General features: G+C 41.9%; 1 protein-coding gene across 2 annotated transcripts in view; it reads left to right on the top strand.

Annotated features, from left to right (window-relative positions):
- Nucleotides 1-26,056, top strand: part of Suclg2 (succinate-CoA ligase GDP-forming subunit beta) — a 267,562-nt gene that overhangs the window by 129,578 nt on the left and 111,928 nt on the right. For both annotated transcript variants that reach the window (XM_028855400.2, XM_037203937.1), the window contains 4 exons: nucleotides 8,013-8,112; nucleotides 9,030-9,120; nucleotides 16,361-16,513; nucleotides 18,891-18,980. In XM_028855400.2, the coding sequence (XP_028711233.1) occupies nucleotides 8,013-8,112; nucleotides 9,030-9,120; nucleotides 16,361-16,513; nucleotides 18,891-18,980 (434 nt within the window). The remainder of the gene's footprint in view (nucleotides 1-8,012; nucleotides 8,113-9,029; nucleotides 9,121-16,360; nucleotides 16,514-18,890; nucleotides 18,981-26,056) is intronic.

Below are 26,056 nucleotides of genomic sequence, written 5' to 3'. Positions count from 1 at the left end.
AGTTTTCTGAACAAGTGTCCCCAGGAGAATTCCTTCCTCATTCAAAGTGGAATAGCATGTGCGAATACCAGGGTAGAGGAGACTCAACGAAGCACTTCAAGCAGCTCTCAGTGATAGATTCCAGCAAGTTTGCAGATCACTGCCAGGAAAAGTCACATGTAAAGCAGTTGATTCCCCCCATAATGTAACTTAATGTGTTCATAGTTCTCTCTCTCTCTCTCTCTCTCTCTCTCTCTCTCTCTCTCTCTCTCTCCCCCTTCCCCCTCTCCTCCTCCCTCTCTTTCTCTCCCCTCTTTCTCTCTCTCCCTTTCTCCCTCCCTTCCTTCCTTTCTGTCTTTCTATACTTCTTGAAGTGGTATTTTGTCTGTCATTGACTGTGACTGGCTTAAGTTTCAAGCAGGATTCTGTAGAGAAGTCGTGTCAAGGAGGCACTCCTGTGTTCATGAGTTCCTATTAGGTACCTACATTAGGTCAGTCATTAGGCATTGAGTTTTGTACAAAGGTAAGGTTTTTATGTTTTCATGACAGCACAGCTCAAGAAGAGGGTTAAGATTCCTGGCACTGTCAATGCTATTGTGTGCTCCTCCCCTCCCTGTTTGCCCTCATATCTCCTCCCTTCTTCCCTCCCATTTCCTTCTCTCCTTCAAGACAAAATCTCATGTAGTCCACACTGATCTGGAATTTACTCTAAGGCCAAAGATGACTTTGAACTCCTGATCTCTTGCCTCCAAATCCCAAGTGCTGTGATTGTATGAACTGTTGAGCAAGATTGCCACTGCTATTCGTTTTATATATTTAAAAATTTTAAGTTTATTATTATTGTGTTAGGGAGCACATGTGAATGTCAGAGGACAACATTGTGGAGTTCTCTCCTTCTACCTTTATGTGGATTCCAGGGGACCAAATTCAAGTCTACAGGCTTTTGTGGCAAGTGCCTTTACACACTAGCCCCCTTTTTAAATACTTGATCCTAAAGCTACCTTCATGATGAGTTCTTGGGAATAGCAATACCCTTCTTGGTAAGGGTATAAGCTCACAGCATGACATTGAATGGTAACAACTCAGATTGGTAAGGGTGTAGGCTCACAGCATGACATTGAATAGTAACACTTCAGAACTGGGAGTTGCATTTAAATTTTTTATTTAAATTTGTATTTAAATGTCACCACTCTACAAAAAGAAACTAAACAGATATTGAACTTTGATAACTAATGTCTTGTTGAAGGGTTTAAGGGCAACTGTCCTAATTTTTTAGTTTACTTAAAAAGATGTATGAGAGCCGGGCGGTGGTGGCGCACGCCTTTAATCCCAGCACTCGGGAGGCAGAGGCAGGTGGATCTCTGTGAGTTCGAGGCCAGCCTGGGCTACCAAGTGAGTTCCAGGAAAGGCGCAAAGCTACACAGAGAAACCCTGTCTCGAAAAACCAAAAAAAAAAAAAAAAAAAAAAAAGATGTATGAGAAAAAAACGTGCCATTAGAGATGGAGGGATGTGTCCTGAAGCAAATAGTGTGGAAGTGGACCACTGTAGAACCTAGCTGGTGAGGATGTAGATATTCTTGCAGTAGCAGTTCAGCCTTCTGTGTGATTAGAAATTTGTAATGAAGTGTTGTTGGGGTCAGGGTGGAGTCCCTATCATGAGATTCTGTGGGAGTGGGTTCAGGCACAATCTGAGTGGTCTTTGTTATGTAGAGATTATCCACTGCTGGTTAGCTGCATGACTCTGGGAAACTCAACTTCAGTTGGGCTGTTTTAGGAGTTAAATGGAGACACTGAATATATTTAATACAAATCTTATTCCTGGGATTCCTCATAATGCTATTGGTGCTAAGTTGAAAAGGGATAGAGCTGTGATCTTTAATACTGTCAACTTGACAAGTTCTAGAATCACCTAGGAGACACAGACTTCTGGGATGTCTATGGCACAATTGCAGGGACTGAGTAAAAAGGAGGAAGCTAGATGAGTACCAGCAGTCATCTCTGCTTATTGACTGTGGTGCAGTGTGAGCAGCTGTCTCGCCCTCCTGCCACTCCCTCACTGCGATGGGCTGTACCCTCAAACTGTGAGCTGAAATAAACCCTTGTAGTATTAGGTGTTTTGTTGTAGCAACTAGAAAGTGACTAATGCATCTATGATTGTGATACCACAGTGCATATAGCATGATGATCATGAATGAATGGCCTTAGATAGACGGCCCATTCCAGACCAGACACCTTCTTTGGTCATTTTTGGGAGCTGGTAAGGCAATCTTCCCCTGCTTCATGCTGTGTGGACCGTTAAGTTAGAGACTCTACACTAGAGATGTGAGGCAAGAACTATACAGAGCAGGAGATTGGCTTCATTAGGTGAGGCTTAGGCCTCTCCTCCCCACATATTATTATAATCAGAGTAACATTTGCAGTCAAGAAGTCCTGACAGTGCCAGGAATCTTACCCTTCTTCAATCATGAGATGCTTGATCTGTCCTGTAATTTGCATAAGAGACAGTAGACTACGGTTTCTTCTGAAGAGCTAATGCTCTCTCTTCAAGCATCTTCATGCTTTGTGTGGGGAAGTTTGGTGGCTCCAATCTGTAACCTGGCAATGTTACATAGCCTCAGATAAGCCTCGGGTGGGTCAGTGAGGTCACAGGGACCCAGCACTTCATGTTAGGAGATTATATCCTTAAACTTTCCTCTCGAAATAACATTGTTTGGTTTACTTTTAACAAACCTGAGATTACTAGTATTAATCTATATAAAGGAGCAAGATTTTATCTTTTCTAGCCTTGTAAGATATTACACTGAATGGAGTCTTTTTAGAGGTGATTTTTATTTAGTGTTACATTTTTTTATTATCAGCAAGGTATTAATGGTTATGCAATCAATAAATAATGTCAGAGCTAAGTGCAGAAGAGTAGATGCGCTTACCACAATAATTTGGAGAGGTCTATAGCATAATAATAAATACATATGTATATTAAACTATATCAGCATGAGAAAACAGTGATTTAAGAAACCAATTTCAGGAGCTTTGTAGGGACCAAAATGAAAATTATTTCCTTGAAAACATAAGCATGTTTTGTGTTAGCATATTACGACCTTCTTTATGATCAATAAGTTGCTCAAACTGTTTTTATCATTCCTTCCTCCCATAACATCTGAGTGAAGGGTTTGTTTTTTATAATATCTAATAAATTGATTATCACACCTAATATAAAATTTTAGATTTAAAAGTTACATAAAAGTCCTATTATTAATAAAAAGTATTTCTAAAAGTTCACTCTGAACAGCTTCCTATTTGAATCTCACAATCCCTATCCTAGAAAGGAAGTAAGGGAACCATAGAGATAACTGCATGCCCATGTTTGTCCTGGCACTAATCATAGCAGCCAGGCTACAGGGCTGGCCAGGTGCCATCTGTCAATGGATAAACAAAGTGTATTGTGCATGTGGAGTATTATTTAACCATAAAGAAGAACAAAATCATTTATTTTCTGGGAAGATGGCTAAAATGGAGGTGATTGTGTTAGACCAAATGAGGCAGGCTTAGAAAGACAGGCATCATATGTTTTCTATCGTAAGTGGAATCTGTGGGGAAGAAGATAATGTGGAAGTAGAAGGGAAGAGGAGGGTGGAGGAATAGGAGTAAAGGGAGTGAACATAATCCAAATGCATCACACATCTGCACTATCACCGTGAAGTGCGTTACTTTGTATCATGTATCCACTAACAGCTGTACATTCACAGCTGTAACAAAACCTGTCTTACAGACCATCCTGTTTCTATCTTTTACTTATAGTTAAACTTGGCTATTTCAGGAATGTGTGGTTTAAGTCTAATGGGTGGCAGGTTTGGTGGGAGGCCATGGATCCAGTCTCACTCAGTCAGGTGGTGTGGACAGTGTTGAAGTGGTTGATTCTAGACTCTTGGCTCACTGTTGATGGCCTGTATTATAATCAGAGTAACACTTGCAGGATGGGGCAATCCAAGCAACTCCACATAGTGTTCTCTAAGGTTACAGGGTAGTTTAGAATTTTATATCTATCTGTAGGTTTAGGAACTATATCTGATATGGCTTTGTTCCATCTAAATATAAAAGTTATAATAAAGTGATTTCTATCAAACAGACACTCACCAGTAAAGGAGTAAAATACAGTGAGCACATGCTTGTTAAGGTAATGACAAGGAATTTAGGAACAAGAAATGGCACACTTATGCCAAGTGCAGTCTAATAATATGGTTATTCATGTGTGTATGTGATCTGTTTCTGTAGACAGTCCACCATGCTTCCCCACTTCTGGCTTGTTATGCTATGGTTAAATAAAATTATTTAGATAACTTGAGCTGTATGGGTGAGCTATTCTCTAATTCTGGTTGATACGGGGCAAGAGGTCATATTCAGAAAAACCAGATTTGTGTGAGCTTTTAGTTTTGGGAAATCAGATCTTTAAATGAAATAAAAACAATGACATTAAGTGGAATGAACTTGGTACATACTGAAGGCAGAAACTGGTAACCTTGAGTAGAATTTGCGCCCTTTTCATATGTTTAAGTAAATACTAGTTGATGAGACCACTTCTTGAGTCTCTTCTCTGTCAAGAACGGAAACTTCTGTACTGGAAGCTGCCCACTTAGACTTAGCACTTAGTCCTTTTTTTTTTGTTTTTGTGTAGTTTTTCAAGACAGAGTTTCTCTGTGTAGTCCTGGCTGTCCTGGAACTCACTCTGTAGACCAGGATGGCCTCAAACTCACAGAAATCTGCCTGCCTCTGCCTCCTGAGTGCTGGGATTAAAAGCATGCGCTACCACCGCCCGGCCTCTCTTGCTTATTTTACTGAGCTCATTTTTGACCGGAGTACAAGTTGCAGGAGATAACAGCGTGAATGGCCCCCTTTCCCCCTTTCTGTTTGCACTGACTTGGGGGGCTGTATGATACAGTGGCAGAACACATCCTGAGCATGGGCAGGGCTACATCCCTGCGTTCAATCCCCAGCACCACAAACCAAACCAAACATGGCTTCAGTCACCAAAATGGTTGCTTGGCTTACCACCAGGGAGGCCCAGAATCCTTTGACATGAGGGCGGATAGTGACAGGTTCATTGACAAATTACATCAAGGCTGCAGCCTTTTCTGGATCTTAGTGGTTGGTGACTAGAAGTGGTTTAATCAACCTTTGGGGTGTCACATACCAGCGGCCAGCTGTGGGTGTTGCTGGTCCTTCCAGTTGTGCAGATGATAATCTGGGCAGGGAAGCATTTCTCTCCTGGGCGACAAGGGCATGGAAGATGATGATGTAAGCGGAATGCCCCGAGTCTCTTCAAGAATTTGAAGTGACTGCAATTAAACTTTTGAGTCAACAGCAAAAAGTACTTTTCCCACTTGAGGTCTTCAGAAGACGAATAGGAAACATTGTGGTGGTATTGTGTATTCTAATAAATTTATCTGGGGTCAGAGAACAGACAGCCACTAGATACAAAGGCTAGAAAATGGTGGCACTCACACCTTTAATCCTAGCATTCCAGAGATAGAAATCCCTCTGGATCTTTGTGAGTTCAAGGCCACATTGGAAATAGCCAAGCATGGTGACACGCCTTTAATCCCAGAAAGCCAGCCTTTAATCCCAGGGAGTGGTGGTAGAAAGAAAGATATATAAGGCGTGAGAACCAGAAACTAGAGGCATTTGGCTGGTTAGGCATTTTGGCTGTTTAAGATTGTGGCTGGCTAAGCATTCAGGCTTTGGAGCAACACAGTTCAGCTGAGAGCCATTGGGATGAGGACACAGAGGCTTCCAGTCTGAGGAAACAGGACCAGCTGAGGAACTGGCAAGGTGAGATAGCTGTGGTTTGTTCTGTCTCTCTGATCTACCAGCATGGACCCCAATAACTCGCCTCAGGTTTGATTTTATTAATAAGAACTTTTAAGATTCCTGCTACATCTGGCGCCCAACGTGGGGTTTGTTGTCTGATAGCACTGAGGGTGGGACCCAGGCTTGCTCACCTACTGAGCCAATAGAGCCTGAGTTGGGCGTGTTAGTCCAGGTTTCTTTCATTCCAGTATCATTGCACGTGCACATGCTGCTGTGACACGTAGTAGCTTGAATGGACAGTGAGTTCATTTGTCTTGGTTACTTTTCTGGTGAGTTCTGATAGTGAACAGTGAGCATAGCTTGTTTTCATCCACCTTGGCAGGTAGCAGCTTGTTCTAAGTCAGGTTTGGCCGATTGTGGGATGGTTCTTGTTAGGGCAGAAGTAAGAGTCACAGGTGGGGAGGGCTGTGTTCTAAGAAGGCGCCACGCTTGCTTCTGAAAAGGTGCTGAGCCTTGGCCATGGGAGGATAAGCTCGTGGGAGCAATGGGGAGTCCAGCTGTGGAAGCCACAAACGTGCCTTCCAGCTGCAGCCTGGGCATGGGCTGACTGGTCACTGTCCGGCCCTGTGGCTTCAGAGTGTGCAGAGTGTGCAGTCTTTTTACAGCTCCCATGGTAAAACCTTTGAGGTCTTTCGCCTTCAACCTTTGCCTGACTGAGCAACAATGGCGGTGACCATGAGTTTCCGAGCTGAAGTAGCCACGACTTACAGATAGAGCTTAACGTGAATCATGGCAGTTATTTTTACGTTTTTATCCATTTATTTTGTGTATGTGACTGGAGCAGAGGTTGATGCCAGGTGTCTTCCTCAGTCACTCTTTATCTTATTTTTTGAGACAGGTCTCTCAGTGAGCCTGGCGTTCACTGATGCAGCAAGGCTGGCCAGCGGCTGCACTCCAGGGACTTTCCTGGCTTTCTTCCCCAGCACTGGTTATAAATGGGTGCTGGGGATCAGAACCTGGGTCCTTGTGCTTACAGAGCAAACGCTTTACCTACTGAGCCACCTCTCTCCCAGCTCTGTCTCGGCTAATCCTTGAAACAGTCCTCAGGATTGTTTGATGTAGTAAACTGAGTCCCAGAGCCTTGTGGTTAACACTGCCTAGCTGAGTGAAAAAGACTGGCAGGCCTAGAATCAAGATTCCAAACCTCAGGTGCAGAACCCAAAAACCATGGCAGCCTAATGGAAATGATTTAGTTCTCCAACTTAAATAAAGACAGCACACAAACTCAATGCCAGCTGTGGCCTGAGATGTGTGCTGGTTGGTTTTTAAACACATTCGATTTGGGGCATGCCCCTCCCCACCAAATAGGGAAAGGGAACTCGTGCTTGCTAAAGGCCCCATTTACCATCTGTGACCTCTCACCCCACTTCTCCACCAGGCCTATAGATAGACATGTTTGCGTTTATAACTCTGGTCTAAAAGGTCAGCAACAGAGAGTTTATTCTCGCTTTGTGTGAGCTGAGAAACAAATATTCCTAAATCCCTTTTCCCCCCAGGAGATTTTTTTCATTTTGCCCATATATATATTACAAAAAATATTGCTTGCTTTTAGTTTTAATTCATTTCCTTCTTTCTTGGCTATCCCTGTCAATATATAGAACAACTGCTCAGAAAACTATTGGTTTCCAAGAATACAGTTATTAAAGGCAGCCTTGTGTCTTGTCTGTAAGCCCTTTCTGTACCCAGTCCAGACTCTGACATCTCAAAGGCTGACAGGCAGTCAGATCCTCTGCCACATGGGAGTGTCATTACACAGTAAAATTCATACTGCCTCCCTGGCTTTATTTAGTGTCTTAATAGCACACTCAGAAGAGCAAGGGAACCTGAGCCTGGCTTTTCCCATATGTGTGAATACCAGATGCTTACGCTGCTGGGGTGTATTTGACTGTCCTCAGTAAACAAGCTACTTCTCCTCCTCCTCCTTCTCCTCCTCCTCCTCCTCTTCCTCTTCCCCTTCCTCCTCCACTTCCTCCTCCTCCTTCTTCCTCTTCGTTATAATTTTTGAAGTTCCTTATTTCTTATTTTCAAAGTTGATTTAGGAGTGCTTTTACTAAGTCCATGTGGAAGTCCTTATACCATTACTGTTTTTGTTTTTCCTGCCCCTTTAAAGAGGAGATGAAGAAAAGAAAAAATTTAAAATAACCACTATCTGGATTTTTCTTTTTCAGATGCAAAAGAAATTGTTTTAAAAGCCCAGATCTTAGCAGGAGGAAGAGGAAAAGGCGTCTTCAATAGCGGTTTGAAAGGAGGTGTTCATTTAACAAAAGAGTAAGTCTGGAGGGTTGGGGCCCCATCCTGTCCATGACTGAAAGGGTTCTTGAGCAGGAGGGCTGGGGCAGGGTAGGGTCCAGTACGGAGAGGGGTAAGTGAAGGCATTGGCAGGGCTCTGGCTGTGCCCCAGGGCTTCCTTCTTCCATTAGAGGGCTTTGTAGCCCTCACAGAGGAAGACTGTACTTGCTCTTTCCCAGACAATCTGAGCTACATCCTAAGTTTGAAATAAAATCACTTGTAACTGAGATACCATTTCCATCATGTCATTCCCATGAAAAATGTTCAGTGGTTCCCTGTGACCAGTGGCGTCTTTGTGTGTGGCCTCTGGTAGTCCATGCCTGCCTTTATCTGAGCATCTTCCTAGCATCCTGCCCCAGCTCCAACCCTTGGCTCTCTTCCCATAACAATCTTTTCATTGATTGTGGTCTTTGTTTTCCCTCATGGTTTACCGTTTCCCGGATCACCCACTATCAGTGTTCCATTCACCTTCTACCTAAATCTGTTACACATCTAGTATTGTTTCTTTACACATATGTTTAGGGGGGGATGGTAACAGAGTTCAGCATCCCTTCACTCATTCCTTTATTTGTATTTGGCTCTCAGAGCCTTTGTGACAGCACTAGACACACAGAATGTAATGGAAAGACATGCATTCTGTGGATAATGTGAATGTGAAGATGTCAGCTAGAGGTGGACCCTGGGCAGTGTGGCTATAAGGAGGTTGGGAGGCCGGGTAGTCTTGGGCAATGTGAATGTGTGTGGAGGTCAGGTGGTGGAAGTAGCCCTCGGTTGTGTAGAGGTGAGGAGGTGGGGTGCTGAAGGTAACCCTGGAGACTGTGGACCCTGCTGTATAGTGATTTGCAATATAGCCTGATTGTCTTTCTTTGTTGTTCTCTCCTTCCTGTCTTTCTTAGCCCTAAAGTGGTGGGACAGCTGGCTCAACAGATGATTGGTTATAATCTAGCCACGAAGCAAACTCCAAAAGAAGGTGTGAAAGTGAACAAGGTAATAAGAATGCTCTTGGTCATTTTGTCTGTACTTAAAACAAAAGAACAGAGAGCTGGACTTGGCGCTGACAGATCTAATGAGCCACTGTTCTTTGGCAGTGTGCTGTTTTTATTTAGGGAGTGCTGTGTCTTTGAAGAAAGACCCAAAGGGCTGTGGATATTGGCATTCACCAAAAGCCAGTGAGGTGAATGACCATAGCAGCAGTTTTCCATGCAAAGCACAGATCCATTCTGCTTGAAGCTGACAAGGCTTGGCAGGGCAGCCTTGTACTCAGTAAGCCCTTCCTGTTCCCATGCAGCCGAACTTAGTCTTTTCTGTTAGAATTGCCTGGTGCAGTGGTTTTCCTTAAGAATACCTTATGCTGTGATTTGAAGCTACTACCATTTTAAGTCTCTAGCTGTGCTAGGAGTATAGTATTAGTGAAGACGGCTAGCAGTAAGTGTGTACAGCACATGCACCCATGTACATGCATACACATGACAGACACATAGACATCCCCACACAGAGAAAGTAAAGCTCAGACAAGAGTGGCCTGCCTCTGCTGTGCAGTTATGAATGTAGGAGCCAAGTCCAGAACCTGCCTCTCTCCCTACTGCCCATTTTCAGCCTCCCCATCCCTCTTCACATGTAAAGCAGCGGAAGCTGTCTCTTGTACATACCCTAGTGCAAAATGGAGAGGGGGGCAGAGACCTATGTTCACAATGTAAGACCTGTGCTGCAGAAGGTGAATTCATGAGCAGAGCCCCTGGGTGTCACATGTCGCTATGGCTGGAAAGACCCATCCATCCTAACAGTAAATTGGGCCCCACTTTTTGGCTCTGCTCTGTTGCTATAGCATCAGAGACTCGTAGCCTATGTCATTCTGCTGTACTTGGGGTGGGGCACTGAGTGATACGTTGTATTTTTAGTTTCCATAGAACTTTAGAAAAATTCTTGGTACAGCTTTAGAAAGATGTCACTGGCTTGTTCTTATTAAATCATGGTAGGGTTAATCCTGGTCAAAATAGGGGCACTAGAAAGCAGATGATCTCCTAAGGAGACATTTATGCCCTTCCCTGTGCCTCTCAGACCTCAAGAATTTGGGACACCCTTACAAATGATGCTGGGAGAAGGGAAAGGCTGAAGCCAGGTGCTGGCCTGGCAAGGAGCTGGTCTCCCAGGAAGATTTCACATAGCCCACGAACCTGCTAGAGTACCTACCCTGCAGGGATACTGGAAAAAGTGCCTGCACTTGGTAGCTGCTCACATCTCTTGCTCTAAACTCATGTCATGACCCAAAAAATGAGCTTGGGGGATGGGGATCACTAGATCTGTGTTTATGTTCCCAATGTGACACATTGAATGAATATCCTCTGCTTTTCGCTAGTGTTTGTTAAGTGGCCTGTTAATTCTCATTGCAGAGCCAAGCTTGTTAGGAAAATTAGCGCCCAGGTCTCACATAAGACAGTTCCAGTAACAGTAAGATGTTGGGATACTGATAGGTTATTAGCTTCATCTACTGAAAAAACAAGTCATCTCAGACTTTAAGGAGCAAGGCCAGAAGCTGACTGTGGATCTTCCCCCATGCAGCCACCTCTCAGGTGGTGCAGGGACTGTCAGAACTCACATAGATTTGTTCTTGTTTAGACTGCAACTCTACTTTATTTGCCTTTTAAATCTGATTGTGAGCCTTTACCTGCATAACTTGTTCAAAGTTTGTCCACAGAAAGCATAATTAGTACTTTTATTTGTAGGGGATTGTTTTATGCGGACACATGGGATTTTAGATTAGAGTGTGTTAAACTTGTAAAAAGCATATAAAAACGTCTACTCGTCAGATTTGCACTATCTCATAATAGAATTCTACAGAAAATGGCTTGTAGCTAAGTCCCTGACATGCTGTAGATAAGCATGTTCTTGAGGATTGAGGCATCGCCAGAAAACTACCAGAGTAATTTATTTTTAAGTATTTTTATTCCATAGTTCAATAACATGTAAAATTTACAATAGAATAAAAGTCAGAAAGTAATAATTTTTCCCTCACCACCTGGAAAGAACTGTCACGTGTTGCTTCATCCTTTTCTGATATCCATGGTATGTTGTCATGTTTCTGTAACGAGATACAAATATTGGTGCTATTGTTCTGCTTCCTTTGTTTGGGGAGCATGTTTTTCTTTTGTAGCTCAGGCTAGCCTCAAACTTGCTGTGCAGCAAAAATGACCTGTACTTCTGATCCTCCAGAGCATGCAGGGCAAGTGACTGTGGAGTGCTAGACTGTTGCCCAAGTCAGGACATGTGACTCTGTCGCTTCTTTTTTGCTGAGAGCATAGTCTTCAGTCAGTGAGGGTGATTAGTGTTCACTAACACCTAATGACAGACGACTGTTTTGAGTGTTTTATAGATGGCGAGGCAGTGGAGATGCAAGGGAAGGCTGTGTCACAACTGACTGTGTCTTTCATTTTCAAGACAGGCTTCTGGAGGGAGTCCATAGATGGCCCCAGGATAGCCGTGAAGTTTCCTGCACATTTTCTCTGTTGTATTTAGTGATGTTCCAGGATTTCCTACCCCACGACTCACTGTTTTTCTTTTCTCTTTGTTTTTGTTTATTTGTTTGTTTTTTGAGACAGGGTGTCTCTGTATAGCCTTGGCTGTCCTGGAACTTGCTCTATAGACCAAGCTGGACTCTAACTCAGAGATCCACCTGCTTCTGCCTCTGCCTCCCAAGTGCTGGGATTAAAGGCATATGTCACCACTGCCCAGCTCTCTCATGTTGCTAATAGCATACTATTTGGGAGTGTTATTATTTAAATAAATTAATACATGGCTAAAGTCTTAGCTAACAGGAAACATCGCATGCTAGTGTCTCTGTCCACAGACTGGTGTAAAAGATTACCATAACCTGGGTGAGTTGTACATAAGTGAAATTCATTTCTCACCATCTGAAGAATGGAAAGTCTAAGTAAAGTCTCTGTCAGCTTTAGTGCATGGTGAGGAGAGGCTCAGATTTATGTTGTGTTCCTACATAGTTGGAAGAGAGAGGGAGCTCTGAGTTACCATTTAAAAGGGCACAAACCCCATCCCTGGGTGCTTCTCCCTCATGATCTGTTTACCTGTCAGAGGCCTGTCTCTAAATAGCATCTCTGTGGACATGAGGTTATAATACATGAATGTTGAGGGACACAAACTGTCTAGAGTGTTGTAGAAATGAAACCTTTGAAATGAGCTTTTATCCCCCATTTGTCATAATTTTTTGGAGATTCATGGAGACTTATCTTTTTCATTGCTAGATAGTATTCTAATATACATATTCCACAATTTCTTAAGTCATCATTTATTGGTAGATACTTTGATTGTTTCAGGTTGGGCTCATACAAATACATTAATAAACAGATTTTAGTGTAGATAGAATCTTTATTTGGGGGATAGATTTTGAATTATGTGATTGTATGATCAGTTGATTTTCTTTTGTTTTATTTTAGAAACTGCCAAATATTTGGCAAATTGATGGCATTACATTGCCATCTGCAGCATACAGACAACTGGGGTCCTCCATATTCTGGCCAGCACTTGGTAGTGTCATTGCTTAAAACTTTAGTCATTTTTGTAAATGTGTAGTGCTATTTCATCCTGATTTAAAAATGCATATGCCGTGCTCGTGCATGTTAGACACCTTCTCGTTTGCCTGTTTGCCCTTTGTAGGCTCTCCTTGAAGGCTGTGCTCATTGTCAGAGCACTAGGCAGGATGACTAGTCACAGTGCAGAGTCCAGCAGTCTCCTAAGGGGCTGGCATGGCGAGGATGGCGGGGTCAGCCTAGGCTTGTTGCATATGCCCTGTGTTAGCAGGTTCTGCTGCTGTCCTTCGCATACTCACTTTAGCAGAGCTTTTTGTGGAACAAAAATAGTTAGTTTTGATGGAATCCAAACTATCATGCTGGTCTGTGGACTGGACTCCTGGTATACAGTCTAAGAACAAGGTTCTTTGTTAACTTCGTAATGGTTTTTATTTTTATGTTTTGTGGGCTGGTTTTGGGTCAGTTTCTTTTGAAGGGGACAGACTAAGGCTGGTGGGTTTTGTTTTGCTTTTGTTTTTCCTTGTGGGTGTTCACTTGTACCTGTACCCTTTATTGTACTACTTTTGTGCCTTTGTTAGAAATTAGCTGGCTGTGTTCTTGTAGGTCACCTGCCTCTGCTACTGAACTGCTGTAACGATGTAATAAGTTCTTAGGTTGTGGGTACCAGATCGTCTCACTTTCTTCAGTGCAGTTTATCCTGTTCTTGTTCCAAGCATACACTTCTTAGAATAATCTTGTCTTAGTTGATAGACAAAAAATCTCCTGCTGAGTTTTCAATAGAAATTGTGTTAAACCGCTCTATTAGTTTGTGGGGAATCAGTGTTTGCTTTGTTAAACCTCAGTGTCCATAAGACAACACTCTCTTGTGAGCTCTGCCTTGATTCTGCTCTCACAGTTACATAGAGGCCTGGGATGTGGTTTGTCTTCTAGATTAGCACCTAATGTTTCCTCCTTCCTTTCACTAGCAATTATTACTGGGATTGGACTTTTAATTTCATGTGTTCATTTAAGTTCACATGTCCAACATGTTGTTGCTGATGGTATTACTTCTGCTGATGTTTGGTAGATGTCTGCAGAGAAACCCTGTGGCCCAGGGGCTCTGTATTTTGTCCCTACCAAATTTCGTAAAACATCTCTCTGGCCGGGTGGTGGTGTTGCACGCCTTTAATCCCAGCACTCGGGAGGCAGAGCAAGGCGGATCTCTGTGAGTTCGAGGCCAACCTGGTCTACAGAGTGAGATCCAGGAAAGGCACAAAGCTACACAGAGAAACCCTGTCTCGGAAAACCAAAAAAAACAAACAAACAAAAAAACCAAAAAAACCCTCTGTCCTTCTAGAGAAATCTTTAGAAGGCATAATTGTTTTAATTTCTTAAAGTGTTTTGATGTTTATAAAGGTGAATTTCATATTACTTCTGAAAGCTGCACATTATCATCATATTGAGAAGGAAACACTAGAATTAAATGCTTCAGTTTGCAGTGGTCAGCCCCTTCTCCCAAAGTGAATCTCGGCATCCTGAAGGCCAGGAGGAGAGCTGTGGACAGGTGGTTGGACTTTTTGTCAAAGAACAGGCAGCTTGAAATCAGGCTGGGTCTGTGATAGTCCTGACACTAGCAGCATCCAAGGGATGGCTCTTTTGTGGGAATTAGGAGAAGATGTCAGGTCGTGGGAGTTGTATGAAGGGCCTCATGTATTGAGTGTGTGCTGTACCACTGAGCCACATTTCTTGTCCTAGTATTTTGTTTTAAATTGGTGGTAAATTCAATAAAAGCTTGAAAAGGAGTTTCGTATCTTTCCATTAGAGCTTTTAAAGTTTATATTATATTAATAAAACTTTTTAGGGCCATCTGCGTAGCAAAAATATAATGCCTTTTAGTATATAACTTTAAAAATGAAACCTGGTACTATACTACTTTTAGGAAAGGTGGTATGATTTTGTTTTTTAAGATTATCTTCAAGTCTATTATTGATTATTTATGTGTGTGTTTATGCTCTTCAAAACTTCAGCCAAGACATTTCCACCATTCCTGTTGGATTTCGCTAAGTTGAGACAACTCTTTCTCAAGTGCAAGTTGACAGTACTAATTGAAATCTTAAATATTTTATACTTTTACAGGGAATAAAACAAATGAGCAGAGACACATATACAAAAGTAGTGACTAGGGCAGCATTTTAGCTTTGAAAATTGTCCATGTAAATGCCACATGCATATGGTTAAGTAAATATTAACATATAAGTGTTGTATAGTCAAGGTGGAAAGAGAAAACACTTAGAAAAGCATCCAACTTGTAGGGTCAAAAAGTTTTAAAACAGGGCAGGGTCTATAGCTTAGTTGATAGAATGCTTGCCTAGTATGCATAGAGCCCTGGGTTTGATTCCCCCACACTGCTTAAGCCTGTCAAATGTCTATAATCTCAGCACTTAAGAACTAGGTCATCCTTGGTTTTGTAGTGAGTTCCAGGCCAGGTCTCAAAAATAAAAAAATTTCAGAAACAAAAGCAAGGCATTCTAATGTGCATGACATGATGCCATGTGAGAATTGATCCCATTGCTGAAGCACTTACAGATAAAAAATGAAACGGACTTAGCTCATAAGAGTTTTTCTCGAATTTGTTGAAACTGTTTAGAACAAAAGGATACTTGGTGAGGAAGTGACCAGGGAATGCACTCTCTCCACCCCACTTGCCTCCGATTGGTCCTGACAAGTGATGTCATATCCTCCCAGGGGAAGGAGCACCTCATTCTAAGTACTACAGACAGTCAAGGGGGTCACAGGAGCATTTTGCAAGTTGGGGCCAAGGCATCTGGATATAAGGGGGCTATGCTGCAGGAGGCTGCATTTGATTTTCAATTTATATGCTTTGTAGTGTTTTTTTAGTCATCATCATTATTTATTATTGCTGAAGTTTGAGCCCAGGACCTTATACCTGCTAAGCATGGAGCAGGTTCTCTATGACTGTTCTGTACCTTGGCTCTTGCTTTTTTTCTTTTTCTGTTTTGGCACTGAGGATTGAACTCTTCATGCTAGGCAAGTACTCTATCATTGAGCACCAAGGCACCCTCCTCCTACTTTTTTTTTTAAAGCAATGGTCATAGATGCCCAGACTAGCCTCAAAATCAAATCTGTATCCTCCTGTCTCAGCCACCTCAGAGTTCAGATTACAGGCCTGTGCCATCAGTCTCAGTGACTGCATTATTTTAAATGAACAAATATTATGTTTATAAATAGAGAGTACAAAATGGAATAAAATACAGAAAATTTATGAATATATACAGCGTCTATATACTGTAAGAAAAATCTCTTCTTTGATAGTCAAACCTGGCTTTCTGCCATTGTCATCGGAGAAGAGCCGATGTAATAATATATGCACTCTTAATGTGTCTGATTAGAACACCTGTGTCCCTAGAGTTTTCCTCAAGTGACAGCGATTCACCGGAAAGAAAAACGAAGATGAGAGTGGGAAGGCTTCCTGAGGCCAACCAGATCCCCGTCATTTGAGCACTTTAACCAGATCAGTTAAAGGTGACAGGACGCCCGTGCACCTATGTAGAAGCCTCAGACCTCTGGACACTGACTCACTGCCTGTCAGGAACCTGGAAACGATGCCGTTTGCCTTCTGTGGGTAGAGATTTCCAAGCTCACATCTGTTTGATGCCAACTTAGCTCACTTTCCATTTATGCACAAGGTGATGGTTGCTGAAGCCCTGGACATTTCTCGAGAAACCTACTTGGCCATTCTGATGGACCGGTCCTACAATGGTCCCGTAATAGTGGGCAGCCCCCAGGGAGGCGTTGATATTGAAGAAGTGGCGGCTAACAACCCAGAACTCATCTTTAAGGTATGTTTGATTAGCTGGTCACGTTAAGTGCGTGTTGGGGTAGTAACTGCTCAGCATTCTGATGAGGAGCCTGAGGCAGGCAGGGAGCAGTGGACCTGTGGATATCATGTGAGGTGAGGATAATGAGTCTAACTGGAAACAGTTTGCTAGTCCCGCAGAATTGAAATGTCCAGTATTCGAAAGACTTTTCTTTTTCCCTGACCCCTCTCTTTCTTCTCCTTCCTCCCTGCTTTGTCTTTCTGCATCATTTTTCTGTCCAATCTGACCCAAAAGTTAACAACAGGAGAACACTGCTGTGCCCATGTCTGCATGGTTGGTGCCTTTAGCCATGGGCATGGTCCAGACACCATCTCTCTCTCTCTCTCTCTCTCTCTCTCTCTCTCTCTCTCTCTCTCTCTCTCTCTCTCTCTCTTTTAGTGTCATAGTAGTTGCTTTTCTTCTTCTTTTTTTATTATTAAGAAATTTTCTATTCCCTTTACATACCAACCAAAGTTCCCCCTCTGCTCCCTCCTCCCACTCCCCAGCCTTTCCCCTAATCCATCCACGATTCCTACTTCCTCCAAGGCAAGAATTGCCATGGAGAGTCAACAGAGCCTGGCACACTCAGCTGAGGCAGGTTCAAGCCCCTCCCCCTGCACCAAGGCTGCAGACACTATCTCTTATATAACTGGATGTGGGTGAGTCTCTGTATTAAAAAATTTTTTCATTCATTTTACACATCAATCAAAGATCCCCCTCTTCCCTCCTCCTGCCACCCGCCTCAGCCTCCCCATCCCAACCCACCTCTTATTCCCCCCACAAGAAGGCAAGGCCTCCCATGGCTAAGCACATACAGAAGAGCAAGTCCATGCCTTTCCTCCTGCAAGGCTGCGTGAGGTGTCCCATCATAGGTAGTGGGCTCTAAAGAGCCTGCTCATGCACCAGGGATGGATTCTGATCCTACTGCCAGGGGGAGAGTCTCTGTATTAGTTTCTTTTCTTGCTGTGAAAAAAAAAATCTTGACAAAGTAACTTAAGGGATGGTTTATTTTGGCCTGTAGTTTGAGGATACAGTCAACCATTGTGGGGAAGGCAACAGGAGTGGGGGACAGCTGGGCACACTGAACCCACAGTCAGGAAGCAGAGGGAGATGATGCTGGTGCTTAGTCTTCTCTTCTACCTCTTAAGACCCTGAACCATGAAATGATACCATTCACACTCAGGGTGGGTCTTTGCTCCTCAATATATTTAGCCTAGGCATGCCCTCACAAGCATGCCCAGAGACTTACCTCTTCTGTAATCTAGACCCTATCAAGTTGACAGTGGATACTAAACTTTACAGACTGTCCAGGGAAAAACAGGCATTCAGAGGTCCATATCCTTAAAATCGTCACACTAAGATTGGTTTCAGAGAGATCTGTAGTCAGATCCAAATAGGTGGTGAGTCTATCACAAACCTTAAGCTTCAGTTTTTAAAGTAAGTAATGATAATGTAGTGGTTTCTACTCCAGCATCACAAGGATTAAGTGGATTAATAGGAAGAAATGTTCAGGTGCTATTCTTATCAACTGAACATTTAGAACCATGAACTTAGTTTTTAATGTGGGTTCTTAATGTCTAATTCCATTAAAATTTTCTACAAGAAATATTATTTCCTTTAAAAATTGTTTTGTTTCCCCTTAAGTAGGGGAAGAATCATATTTTCTGAATCTGCTTTTCTATATACTGTACCCACACTTCAGTGATTGTTTTAAAAATATTCTCATCAGTGTTACATAGATAGATTAACTGCTTTGAAAGTTTAATTGAAGCTTTATACATGGGCTTACTCATAATGTCTAGCCATTTTCAAAATTAACATTATCTAAAACAATCCCATTTGCTAACATAATGCATGAACTAATGCACATGAACAGCATTCATTGTTTTTGACAGAACAGCTCTTTGTAGAGTGTGAAGGTATTATTAATAACTTTCATATGAATAAAGTACTCAAGTCATAAGATAATATTTAACCTGTATATGACAACTCCAAACTTAATAGCAATATTAGACAGCAAAGCCTTTCTTTGGATGCCTTCCAAAAGATGTCACAAAAATTAACTGACTAAATATTCATCAATGCCATCTGTGTAGTAATTAAAAGTGAAAACTGGCATCAGATCATCTTGTCAGCATGCCACCTTGAAGAATTATATAGTTTTTGGAAGGGCTGTTTCATAGATGGCCTGCTAATTAAAATGTAGCCTATAGGCAGCCGCAGTAGCCCTGCTCAGAGCTTTATGGAAGGGTGCCACACTTTAATTACTCATTTGCCAGTAAATACTAAACGTTTGCTTTGAGGTTTAAATCTTCATACTTGACTTCTGAATTTTGTTCATTTGATATATTTCTACTAGGAGCAGATTGACATTTTTGAAGGGATAAAGGACAGCCAGGCCCAGCGGATGGCAGAAAATCTAGGCTTCCTTGGGCCTTTGAAACACCAGGTACAGAGCTGTTTAGCGACAGCGTGTTTGCCTTGTTTTAGAAAATATTGCAGGAACTTGTTTAATTGCCGTTGATGTTTGTGACTGACAGAAAACAAGATGGTTGTGTCTGAATCTTTCCCCAAATTGTTTATGGTCAAGAAAATATTTCCTGCCATTCTAAGAGGTGATTTTTACGATGTATGTATATGTATCTGATAGAGATGGGTGTGTATGTATATATATGATAGAAATGTGTATGTATGTATGTTTGCATGTGGTAGAGGTATATATATGATAGAGATGTATGTATCTATATGTGATGGAGTTATTTGTGTGTGTTTGTAATTTTATAATGTGTATATATGGGTGTGTGTATATAATGTGTGTTCATGCATACATATGTATGTTAAGAGATATATGTGAATACATATATATGAGGGTGTGTGTGTGTGCGTGCGACAGGTTTATAATGTGTGTGTATATATCTATATATGTATATATATAGATGATTGTATATGTGTATACAAATTTATGATGCAGATTTGTTGTACAAATTTATGATAATTATATAAACAGATATATATGTATGTGATAAAGTTTTGTATGTATTTTGCAAGTAGGTACATAAACTTCATGCTGTTTGGAGAGATCTTGTTACTGTGATTTTGAGACAGGGTCTCATGTATCTTAGGCTGGTCTTGAATTTATGAGCCTCTTGGTTCCACCTCATGAGCCCTGGGATTACAGGCATATACCAGCACACTTGATAGATGCTGGGAATCTAACTAGAGGCTTTGTGCAGGCAAAAATTCTGATCACTAAACTATGCCTCCAGACCTTTAATTTTTAAATTTTAAAAACTCTGAAATTTTTCTTAAGCATTGCTTGTGCTGCTTGGCATATGCAAGTTCATTCTGTTAGGAATTTATTTCCAGTATCTATACAATGGGAATAATGACTACTAGCTGAGAAGTATATAGCAGAGATTCAGTTCAGTGCTGTGTGAGAACAGTTGTTGACAGTACGCCATTAAAGATGAATTCCTCTGCTGGGGTTGTAGCTCAGTGGTAGGATGCTTGCCATGCACATGTAAGACCCTGGATTTACTCCTCAGCCCCTCAACCAAGGAAGATTCTCATTGTGTTTATTAAAAATGCATATCACTTGAATTGCTATGGGTATTTGAAATGAATATTGATGGCATGAAGGCAATGTTTCACTCAGAACAATTAAAAATATAACCAACTTAGTAGTCATATCTTTTGACTTTGAGGACAAAAAATGGTACTCCAAGCTTTTGGGGGGCGGAAACTGTCATGAACATCCGGTTCTGCCTTTGGTCTGAACCATGGCACAGGCAAGCTTCATCCCACAGCTAAATCAGAAGATCTTTGCTACCTGTTTTCCTGCCCTTTCCCTCTTTAACCCCAAGAGGCTTCCTTAGTAACTCTGTATGCATTCACTGGCCTGGAGCTGCCCAATGACTACACAGTAAGTTCCCACAGTACCCGTGAAGGATTGCCATCAGTATTCCCGAGATTACAGACATCTAGTTCATCTCCAGCTTCCTTTTAGAAAATGGCATAGTGTTTGCTTGTATATAACTGACACACATTCTCACCCAGGTATCTTATACCCCCTACAAATATCAATGTTCAGTAAACAGTTGTTATATTTTATTGCTTGGGGAATTATAGCAAGAAAAAAGACCTAGGTGTTCAGGCCTTTTTAAATGAAGATTTAATATTCATTTAGAATGTTTTGGTTTTTTTTTTTTTTTTTTAGTATTTGTTTGTGTGTTTGAATGTATATGTGTGTAGGAATGCATGTGCCATGGTGCTCATGATCAGAAGACAACTTGCTGGAGTTGTTTCTCTTTCCACCATGTGGGTTCTGGGGATTGAGGTCAAGTCACCGGGTTTGGCAGGAAGAACCTTTGCCACTGTGTCATCCCACCAGCCCTGCAATAGTAGTTCTGCCTGTGGTTAGTTGGACCTTTGGACAAGAGACCTACAGCTCTTATTTAGCTTGGGAACAGTTTTTTGTTTTTTGTTTTTGTTTTCACTGATTTCTTTCAACTCTTAGATTTTAATGCTGTCTCTGGAAGTGTGGTGGTGGCAGTCAGTCAGAGAAGGATAAAGTGGAACAAGACTTCAGAAGTTTTTAAGGAAGGGGAGACAGCACTCGTTAGGAAATGGGGGTAAAGACTATCGAAGAGGAAAGGATTCACAGTGATGGTAGAAGATGACAGGCCCTCCTGGACTAAGCCCCAGGAAGAGACAAAACAGCCAGCATTCAGCAGACAACTAGAGGAAAGAATTGTCCTTTCTGAGACTGGCAGAGAGGTGCTCTAGAGGCAGTCTGTTCAAAGGAAGATGCTAGACCAGTCTTGGGCTCTGTGCTGTAGTGGTTAGTTTCATGTTGTGAGAATGAGGTTGCTGACTGCATTTGCCATTTTAAAAGATATATTTAAAGGCTACTCATATGGAGATGTTGATCCCTGAAAGCCAGTCTCTTATGAAGTCGTGATGTTACAGTTATTTGGCCCCACATTCGATTCCAAGTGTATTCAGTCACCTGTGCACATACTCTGCCCTGCATGTGTGCCTTTCTTCTGTTTTTCTATAGTCTCCTTTGCTAGATCCCAATCCCCATCATAAGAGGTACATGGCTCACTGCTGTGCTGTCACGGCTCATGGCACAGTACACCACATATGTATATTATGTGCTCCTGAAGCATTTGGCATCTGAAAGGTTAAATGAAATCAGATGTCTAGGCTGTCTACATTGACTGCTTCTAGGATATCAACAATAGGTGTCAGAATGTGGGAGCAGAATAAACCTAGAGGAGGTAAAAGCTGTCCACCCATTGTTGGAACGCTCAGCTTATGAGCACAGTAGAGAGCTTTACAGATGATAACAATATTAAATAATATTAAATATATCCTAAGACACCCTTGCCACCTCCATATGTATAGAAAAATTAAGGGTTATTTATAGCTCTCAAATTGCATAATTATGTTTCCCCAGTGCCCCAAACACTTTCTGAATGTGCTATGCAGAGAAGGAAAGGTGAATATGCAGCTTCTTGGGGTTACCAAGGAGCCAAGTTGCCAAGGAAAGGAAAGAAAGAATAAAAACTTTAAGACAGGGTCGTATGTGTCGCTGGCAGGCTGGCATCTTCATAGGTTTGACTATTTGCTCACTGAGCAAGCACTAATTGCATGTTGCTTTTCTAGGCTGTGTCCAAAGTACTGAAAGATAGTCATTGTTCTCATGGCCTAGTTGAGGTCGTTCTGCAGGCCCAGAATACATGCACTGGGGAAGGAGGAAGCGGGAAGAGAGAGGGACAATGAGAAGGAATGAGGTGTGGATGGCTTGGAATTTATTGAGGGGTACCCAGTTTGTTAGCACAGTAGGAAGGATGGATGGCCCATGAGCTCAGCGTAGATGTTTGTATCATGTGTAAAAACAGGAGTCTCTGATTCAGGACGCTGCCATAAGGCATGAGGATTGGTGCAGGGCGCCATACGCAGAGGAAGCATGTGAGAAAGCAAACAGAGAAACAGTCTTAGGTCACTGGTCCTGCAATGAAGAGATGATCCCAAGCTGAGGGACTGCAAGTACATCTGGCAGTGGTTGCCTTGGTAAAATCTGGATTCTGTATATTTTACCAGTGTTTTGAAATGGTTGCATTAAATCTTATTTATGTACCTAAAGTTCTTTCTTTTGGGTACTTTGTTCTTACTGATGAACTGCTCGTTAAATCACGTATTACGTGTTAACTAGGCAGTGGCTGCAGAAGTGGATGGCACAGGGTCTAGGTAAGTAGGGCTCTCCCACATACACACGTGCAGCTATACCACAACTGTCTAGTGACCATTCAAAAGCCAGACATGGAGTCACATGTACATATTCCCAACTACCTGAGAGGCTGAGTCACAGTTCCCTGAGATCATTCATGGATACAAGACCAACTCCAGCAATATAATAGGATCCAACCTCAAAAACAAAGCCCAAACCCCAAAAGATACTCAATTGCCATACCTTGCACAGTTTGGTCCTAGATACTCAGACACACATGAAATAAACAGTTTTGGGTGGGCTGAGCTTTGCTCTGATAGAAGACACCAACCAAGCAAAAACCCCACAACAAGCCAGAAACTCACTCATTGATTTTATAACAGCCTCTGTTGTAGGAGGCCACTATAGAGACCACACTCTGGCTGTAAACATCCCTGAGGAAGCTGTGATGCTGGAGAAGGTGTGCTGATGCTCTGTGTATACACTGGCAAAATTAGCTCGTGGACCAAATCCCATGGGTCTGAAGCCCTGCAGTCCTTGACATGGCTCTGCCATGGCCTTGGGGCTTCCTCGGGTCCCCACAGTCCATAATTTGTGGTTGACTGGCTTTGTAATTTAATATAGTTTAGTGAGCTTTAAAAAGTGTCAACATTGAAACTAGGAAATAATAAAGTAAACCAAAAGAAAAAATTGTGAGAGATCTTTTAGACTGTTTCCAAAATGAGATTGGCCTTTTGAAAGTTTGTCAAAAAGCCAGAAGCCATGAGACATGAGTGATGTGATTGACCTTAGATTCCCATGTGGCAGGAGTAACACAAACATGGCTGAAAGATGAATGTTACAGGAGAAACACATTTGCAATTTATATGGGATAAAGAGCAAATTTTATTCACATAAAAATACTTCCTTTAAGTTCCTGATTAAAAAAAAAAAATCCAAATCTCAACAGGTGAATATACAAAATCCATAGAAAAGAAAATACAAACGTATCTTAGGAGCTAGAATGATGCTCAGACTCATTCACAATATGAGATTTTCATTAACACTACATGCACAATACCTGCTCTCACTTGTCTTGTCAGCACTGCATCAGCATGGTGCAGAAGCTGAATGGTGGTGAGTGGAAAGTCTTTCTGGACTGGCTTGTGGGAGTATAGGGTAGTTCCTGGAGCACTTGAGTAGAATCATTCAGATTTAAAATGCTTTCAGGGATGTGGGGAGATTTTAGTGCTTTAGCAAGCACAAGGCCCTGAGTTCAATCCCAATGCTGGGAAGGTAGACACAGCAGATCTGTGGATCTCGCTGACTACTCAGCCTAGACAACTTGATGAGTCTCCAGGCCAGTGCGAGATCCTGTCTCAAAAAAAACCCCAAATGGATAGTTTAGAGGAAAAGTACCCAAGGACTCCACATGCCAATCATATGCATAACACCTCAGTCATATACACACATTTGCATATAGCCACAAACCCGCAAACACATACACATAATCATACACATATACAATAAACAATAAATGAAATGTTTCTATCAATTCTGCCACTGCTGTGGGGACTTACCCTATAAAACCTGGTCACATGTATTACAGAGACAAGAAAAATGATATTTTAACTAAATGAAGCTATTAGAAACAATCCATATGGTCATTATTTAAGTGATGAATGTAATGAATGGTAGTATAGCCACACAATAAAATATGATCTGACAATTAAAAGAATGTCCTATTTATCCTGGCAGTGAAAGTTTCTATTAATAAGGATAGAGGCATTTGTTGTTTTGTGAAGATGGGAAGTGTGCATCTTAGCATGTGCATAGAGTGTATCTCAGACAAAACAGAAGCTGTTGGTGTCTGCCTCAGAAGATCTGCAAAGCTGTGGTTGGGAAATAGAATCATGAGGAACCCTGACATACTGAGGAGCTTTATAAAATTTATATCTGTTACCTACTCATAAAATATTTCATAGTGAAAAGATTCTGTCTTGGTCTAGTACAATAGCAAATGCTGGCAGCCCTACTGCCTAGGGTGGATGAAGCAGAGGGGCCATGAGTTTGAGTTTGCAAAGTAAGTTGAGAGTCTGGGAAACATCTTGTATCCCTGACTGAAAAACAAACAAACAAACAAAAAACCAAAACAAAACCTTTTAGCCTTACACATTGGATGCATTCATTTATTTATGTACCTCAGATTTCAACCAGGATTTAAGAAAATTTTCACAAAGGCCTGAAATAAGATTCAGATAGTATGAGATTTATAGAAATGCTTTCGTCAAACATGGGCTAGCTTTCAATACTGACCCTAGTATGAGTTTACATTTCGGGATTTCATTCATAGGTACTGTAAGAACTGAGAAAGTTAAGACTGAAGGAGTAGAGGGGCCCCTTTCTTCTACCCTGTTCTTCCCATGACCTCGATCCCTTGACAGGACAGAGCTGGCCCAGCAACCTGGAAAGAAGCCCTACAGGTGTCAGATGCAAAGGGGCAGGGCCACATGGCTCTGATGGTACATACTGCTGGGCTGGCTTGGTGGACATGCATGGCAATGGGAAGTAAAACAGCCAAGGATGAGTGCCACCCTGTATGCAACCACAGCTGCACAGGCTTACCCTATTTGCTGTAAGTGTGGACTGCCTGGAGGTGTGATGACTCCCACATGTGCTCTCCACCACGTGCTATAAACCAGCCTGCCCTGATGTGAGCAGTGAGGACCCGTGAGCTGAGAAGAACGAGTGGGTGAAGCGAAGCCATGGTGACATTAGAGGGACTGCATATGCATGCTCTCCGTGGTCTTTGCCTCTGGGACCCTCTGCGTCAAGTGGGAACCGCATGGTTCTGTGGCTGCTCTCTCTGTTGGAGACTTTCATCTTTCTGTCTCACAGTTTCCAGCAGACACTCAGGAATTGCTTTGCAGGCTTGGATTGATGAATATAATAACCATTTTATTCCAGCATAATAAGGAAAACCTTGTCATTAAAAACTCTCAAAAGCCTGTTTACCTTTTAACTTAAATGGGGCCTGTTTGTATTAGTGATTGTAGCTTATACTGCAGTCTAACGTGACTAACAGGGACATGATAATTCACAAAAGGATTAATGGCACTTTTAGCCTGCATAGAAAATATTTTGTTTTCTTAATAATGGTCTCTCTTAGTGTCTGGAGGAGAGTTGAGCAATCTCTTCTAATGAATAGCAATGGAAATTAAAATAATTATGTTTTTCAATTTTTCCCTTCAGAAAACCTAACTGAAAATAAAGACATAATTTTCTAATTTTAAGATTCTGTTAATGGAACA

The sequence above is a fragment of the Peromyscus leucopus genome, chromosome 3 (assembly GCF_004664715.2).
Source record: "Peromyscus leucopus breed LL Stock chromosome 3, UCI_PerLeu_2.1, whole genome shotgun sequence".
Classification (NCBI taxonomy): Eukaryota; Metazoa; Chordata; class Mammalia; order Rodentia; family Cricetidae; genus Peromyscus; species Peromyscus leucopus.
Note: the sequence above shows the minus strand (reverse complement) of the source record. Positions and strands in the feature narration are given on the sequence as shown.